General features: G+C 40.3%; 1 protein-coding gene across 1 annotated transcript; it reads right to left on the bottom strand.

Annotated features, from left to right (window-relative positions):
* Positions 1-4612: 4612 nt before the first annotated feature.
* LOC134441104 (uncharacterized) lies at positions 4613-5918 on the bottom strand. Its single transcript, XM_063191295.1, has 2 exons — positions 5840-5918; positions 4613-5409 (listed from the first exon to the last, which is right to left on the bottom strand). The coding sequence occupies exons 1-2, from the start codon at positions 5916-5918 to the stop codon at positions 4613-4615; spliced, it is 876 nt and encodes a 291-aa protein (XP_063047365.1).
* Between the last annotated feature and the right edge of the window lie 704 nt (positions 5919-6622).

Here is a 6622-nt window from a genome sequence, read left to right as displayed (position 1 = left end):
TTATTGATAGATAGCACAAAGTACCGGTAGCCTTGCATATGCTGCCTGTTTTTGGAAAATTCCAACATGCTGTATTTCAAGGGACGGGTGGCAACCCTAATTGGGGGTCATCGATCACTCCCTAAATACACCTGAGGTAACATTAATCAGTGAGCAGAATAGGTCCACCATTTGGTTATTGTTGACATCTGTATGGGAGCATGTTATTACTCCAAAATATTGAAAAACTCCAACTCCCATTGTCATCGTGACACAGCATTCCACAGCACACAAGTGTTCATTGCACACAACGAAATCGCATTTTCTGCCTCACCCGTGCAAGGGGGCAGCCCCCAATGGCGCTCTAAGGGAGCAGTGCGGCGGGACGGTATCATGCTCAGGGTACCTCAGTCATGGAGGACGATGTGGGGAGTGCGCTGGTTAATTACTCCCCCCACCAACCTGGCAGGTCGGCAGTCGAACCGGCAACCTTTGGGCTAGTCGGACACCCTAACCGCTTACCATGATTTCCCTTTAACCAACCATTGTGCAATGTGCTTGATAACTGTGGCTACTCTTGTATCACAATAGATTCAGTGGTGTAGTCTACGTAGACCGCAGGTGTAGGCAGTATACCCACTTCAAAATTTCAGGGATTTCAGTATACCCACTTAAATTGATTGATCCATTATTTAGAAACGCACGCACACACACATGCACACACACACACACACATATATATATATAGGTTGCTCATTTGACATCTACATGGACATTTGTTACCACTCCAAGATTCTCAAGTACCAGCCACTTATGGATGTGGTGGCAAATCAAGGATTTACTTGTAAAGTTATTGTGCTTGTATTTGGCAGCCTAGGACATGTTCATAGACTTACTTTGCGTGGGCTGCAGCTCTGTGGACAATTCAAAACACCTTGCCAAATACTGCTCAATTTCTGCAATAATTGGTACTTTAGCAATCTAGTGGAGGAGGTGCCATCTTTACCCCTAAGAGGCCTGAATCTAACTGCCCATTCTGACCTTAAGTGTAATGTAACGCATAGGACTATGATTCTGATCAGTCCTTACCGACTGCTATGAAATTTGCTTCCACCACTAGGCCTATTTGGATCTGTAATGTTGCTCTGATGAGATCCAAATAAAAGTAATAAACTGTGTGTGTGTGTGTGTGTGTGTGTGTGTGTGTGTGTGTGTGTGTGTGTGTGTGTGTGTGTGTGTGTGTGTGTGTGTGTGTGTGTGTGTGTGTGTGTGTGTGTGTGTGTGTGTGTGTGTGCGCGCGCGTGCATGCAGCAAGATCCTGCTCAGTATCATACACCTTTTTCCTAATTCTGCAGCCCTTAAAGGAGGGCGATGTCTCTGTAGTGCTGATAAAGCTCAGGACAGGAATGCTGAGAATCAAGTGCTTCTCAAAAGAACTGATGATGGGAGTTTGATTGCTGTATATTTACAGTTAATTTACAGTTAATAGGCTACCTATTAGTGCCAATATGCTCCTCTAGAGACCTCACTGCTAAATAAATCTACTTCCTCTTACTTTAAAAGTGCAGTTTCAACTCATTCTATCTCGTAGTACTTTATTGCATCACACACTTCTTAATCTTTGTCTGCCAGAGAAAGGAACACAATTGGTTAAAGGAATGCAAAGGGATGCATACTTGTATCATTTCAAACAAGTTTTATTTACCCACACCTGCACAGAAGAATTTAAATCTTACTACAATAGAACATTTGAAATACATGAGTAAATGAATACTAGTAATTTATATATTTATTATTCACAATATATAAGAATCTAGTAAATAAGAATTAGACCAGTACGGCATACCAAATTGACACATTAGACTATGCTCAAAGCTATGACAAAAGGATGCACATAAGACATCTGTGAAAGACACAACTGGCAGAAAAGCAAAGCAAGCCTTACTTAATAACTGAACAAATATAACATACCAATGTTTACAACCCCCTTTTCCCCCACAGTTTGCTATTTGTAATTGTTTAAGTCATGACAGCAATCCCACTGTCTTGAGGCAGACCAATGATGAATGAATGAATGAATGCATTAATGAATGAATGAATGAATGAATGAATGAATGAATGAATGAATGAATGAATGAATGAATGAATGAAGTGTGTGTGTGTGTGTGTGTGTGTGTGTGTGTGTGTGTGTGTGTGTGTGTGTGTGTGTGTGTGTGTGTGTGTGTGTGTGTGTGTGTGTGTGTGTGTGTGTGTGTCTGTGTGTGTGTGTCTGTGTGTGTGTCTGTGTCTGTGTGTCTGTATCTCTGTATCTCTGTCTCCTGTGCCTGAAGCATGTTCCAGAGGTTGATGACACTCCCTTCTTGGGCAGAGCCAGACTATCAAGATTGGAAAGGCGATATGCAGTTTTTAATGCTACGATTGATATGTACACTGTGGCGCCAATCTCTGTCCCACCCTTTCCCCAGCCAATGTACAAATGCTCACAGGCACAATTTTACTTAAAAAAATATATATATATATATTATTGGTGAAAAAAAGAACATATGTCACTGATTCTTGAGAAAGTGGCTAAAACAGGTTGTAATGTTGACAGAAAAAAACAAAGTGAATTACAAAATTATATGGTATATCCTCGTAGACTAAGGTCTTGGCTTTTCAGAAATGCACAAGGCCAATCTCCCCATTATGTATTTTTTTCAGAAATCAGGCTTTTCTCCGATCATACCTTGTTTTTTGTCAACACCGTCAGACACAATTAAAAGTTATTAAAATTGTATTGATTTGGTTGCATATGTATCTGGAGTTTTTAAGTGATTATGTGTATTTTTTGGTTCACATATATGCCTTTAAATGTTGAAAATTCACTTTTGTTCTATTTTAATGCTGTTTCATGTGTTCTAATTTTAAAATATGTACCGTCATACGATGCTTACTTAACGCCTAAATACAACAAACATTTTTTTGTAATTTCACAAATATTCGTGTAGGCTTAAATTGGCTATTACTTTGATATTTCAACAACTCCTAAGGAAAATGTTGTAAGCACATTCCTTTAAAATGTCCAAAACTCCTTCTTACGGTGGTGACTTAAGAACTGACAGTGGTGACAGTAATCTGAGAGTGGTGAAAGTGGCCTAATTAGTATCTGCATTTAGCAAAATAAATAGCCCTCTCAAGTCAATGGCATCTTGCATAAACACTTTATTTTTGTGTGTGCACAGTATGAGCATGTGTTTTTACTTCATTAGTTAGATTACCTAGGAAGTAAGCCACTGGTTGTTGAAAATGTGGTAAAAACAGCTTTTAAGTTGTTCAAATCCAAAATATAGAGGTGTATTATCATAGATGTAGGTCTTGGCTGTGCAGTGAATGCATTGGCCAAGCTCCCCATGTTTAACATTTTTCATAAAATGGGCTCTTTCTTGTTTTGTCAACAGCGGCAGACAGAATTAGAAGTAAAAACACATGTTTACTGTATTAAAGTGAATTACTTTAACAATTCAACATAACTGTAGATACTTATTGTATGCATATTCTTAAAACATATCAAGAACACATAAAACATGTGTTTTTTGGTGAACTCCATCAGATGTCACCACCGTCAGGTTTTCTGACAAAAAAACCTCCAAATGCACCTCAGTGGTGGCTAGAGTATCATTTTGGATCACAATTATTACTAACATGCCTAGTAATGTTTCATTAACCAGCACAATTTAGTATAATATGGAACAACATGATGAGCAGAACAAAATCTGACGGTGGTGACATCTGACGGTGTGAGACAAAAAAGCACTCTTTTAAATATTATGCATTGTTTGTTCACATTAGCCATTTCATTTTCGCTCTGTTTCTTGGGTGCTTCATACCTTTTCTGAAAAAAATTATATTTATTAACATTAATATAATACAATACTATTAAAACCCCCGACGGTGTTGACAGTTTATGGTTGGGACAGTACCAGTGTCCAAACAAATTAACAAATTGAGGACAAAATAATAAACTTACAGGAGCTTCAGTGATGGTGAAGTAGGCAGTAGAGCTAAAGGTTTGAAAAGGGGTCCTCAGTAATGAAAATTACCTTGTGCATACCTGATTTTATTGTCTTTTAGAAAAAATCTGACGGTGGTGACCAATATGCTGGACACATTTTGAGCAATCAGTAAATAATAGTAAATATTGTTTTACATCCACTATGTGCACATCTGTAGAACCACTTTAATATGGTCTTCCACATCATGGTGATATTGTTCAATTCTGTTAGTGATTTTTGTATTTTAAGTCAATTGAAATGATGATGCCAGTCCTTGGGACAGGCGTTTTTACAGGGTGTGGACAGGTTTATAGCCATGAAAAGTAATAAAATTACACTTAAATATTTCAAACAAAAATGTATTCGTGTGACAGACCCCTTGGCCATTACCTGGGTTCATTTTGTTTGTGAAAATTTAGTTGATTTTCAACAGAATTAATATTTTACTGCAGGGACATGTTTTTGCCAAACTTTCAAGAATCAGTGATATGATATATATCATAGTGCATATGATAAGATATAGAAATTCGTGTAGGCTAATAACTGCAGTAGAACACACCTAAATTACAGTATTTGGGCCAGTGGAATGTTTGAAATTGACCTCAGGTTTGTTTGCGCTTCATTGCTCTAACTACAGCCTTTGCATTCTTCTCATCAACCTGTGGATTGAGGTCTGTGTCCCCCTTACCACATGCCTTCAGTGCCTTCTTTAGGTTTTCCGGAGGGAAAGACAGCGTCTTACCCTTAGGAATGTGGAAGGCCAGGGTCACATGATCCCACACGTAAAACACCCCTATGCGAACTTTCTCTGTACTGACCACTTTCCCATATATATCCCCTGTCAGCCTTAATGTGTGCTTTTCTGAGATGGCTTGAGCAAACCATATCATCTCCCCATTGCGGTAAACACACACTCCCTCCTCATTATCACCTAGTTTTGGGTAGCTATCGTAATCATGAACATCAGGACTGTGGACCAGCACACTGTACATGATCTCCTGCTTGTACACAATAGTCTCCCACACTCTAAGGGTGGGGTCCTTCCCACCACAGAACTGAGTGCTGTATGCCTGCAGAACCTCCTCCAGTTTTAAGGTGAAGCGGAAGTTTCCGTAGCGAGACCCATCCCTGAACGCAGGAGACTTGGTGAACTTGCGTAAGATCTTCTTCTGTCTCCTCTTCTCCTCTTCAGTGCGATTAGGGAACTCCCTGTCCAGGTACCTCTGCTCTGCCCCAGCGATCTCCTCTCGACCATTCACAAGACCCCACCACTGGAGGGCACTGTCCCTCCTCCCCCCCTTGAACCCTCCGCTGCCCAGTATGCCATCCATGCCCTGTTCAGTTGTCACATGAGCTATTCTGGACACGTGGAACTCCACAGGTCGAGGATAACGTGGAACTGGATATATCCCAGGAGGACCAAGCCCTTCTACGCTTTTACCAATATACTGGTTTTCTGTAAAACTTTTGTGTTTTTTAGCATGTTGGTTCTGATGAAGTCTTCGTAGGTGAGATACAGTCACATGTTTTCCACTGACAAAGTTTTCCTCAGCTCTTCTTTCATTAATTCGATGTTGGATCTCAATCTGTAAAGACATATTTGACATGTTGGCAGCTGGTTTTATTTCTTCTTAATTACCAATACCCTTACTTGTTTTTAAATATGTTTGCCTGCTATTGTTCACATTCATTTATATGACCATTCTATGCTATTGATTACTTCTAAAGGTTGTAATAATTAATATTATGTAATGATAAAAGGTGTGTTAGTTTAAGTTTTCCTACCTCAGGATTAGCTTGAGCAGCCATGTTTCAGATAATTAAGGTACGGCTGGTGAAGTCTTCAAAGCTGATCTTGCCCAGTGGTGTAATGTAGTCTGTGCCACCGTTGTCTCTGTCAACACTCATAAATACCTGCTCTGTGCCTTGTGACTTTTTTTATACGCTGACGTCAACATTGCTTAACATGTTGTCTGTATAGGGTTGGGCCATATGAGATGTTGATTGTTGCCTTTGAAGAGTGCTGTAACCGTAAGTATCTAATTAATTCAGAGATATGTGGCTGAGCTGGTTGTTTCTGTGCAGGGACATCAGGACATTCTTTAGCTGTGTGTGTGTGTGTGTGTGTGTGTGTGTGTGTGTGTGTGTGTGTGTGTGTGTGTGTGTGTGTGTGTGTGTGTGTGTGTGTGTGTGTGTGTGTGTGTGTGTGTGTGTGTGTGTGTGTGTGTGTGTGTGAGAGAGAGAGAGTCTGTGTTTGTGTGTCTGTCTGTGTGTGTGTGTGTGTGTGTGTGTGTGTGTGTGTGTGTGTGTGTGTGTGTGTGTGTGTGTGTGTGTGTGTGTGTGTGTGTGTGTGTGTGTGTGTGTGTGTGTGTGTGTGAGTGTGTGTGTGTGTGTGTGTGTGTGTGTGTGTGTGTGTGTGAACCAGTGATTTTTGCCTTTGAAGAGTGTGGTAACCGTAAGTATCTAATTTATTCAGAGATATGTGGCTGAGCTGGTTGTTGTGGGACATCAGGACATTCTTTAGCTGTGTGTGTGTGTGTGTGTGTGTGTGTGTGTGTGTGTGTGTGTGTGTGTGTGTGTGTGTGTGTGTGTGTGTGTGTGTGTGTGTGTGT

The sequence above is a fragment of the Engraulis encrasicolus genome, chromosome 24, assembly GCF_034702125.1.
Source record: "Engraulis encrasicolus isolate BLACKSEA-1 chromosome 24, IST_EnEncr_1.0, whole genome shotgun sequence".
NCBI lineage: Eukaryota > Metazoa > Chordata > Actinopteri > Clupeiformes > Engraulidae > Engraulis > Engraulis encrasicolus.
Note: the sequence above shows the minus strand (reverse complement) of the source record. Positions and strands in the feature narration are given on the sequence as shown.

Bases quoted from the DNA above. Each gene is read 5' to 3' on its own strand.
- LOC134441104 (XM_063191295.1), bottom strand. From the start codon at position 5,918: ATGAGTGTTGACAGAGACAACGGTGGCACAGACTACATTACACCACTG. The intron at 5,410-5,839 runs GTACCTTAATTA...GGATATATCCAG, and splicing joins CTTTGAAGACTTCACCAGCC to TTCCACGTTATCCTCGACCT.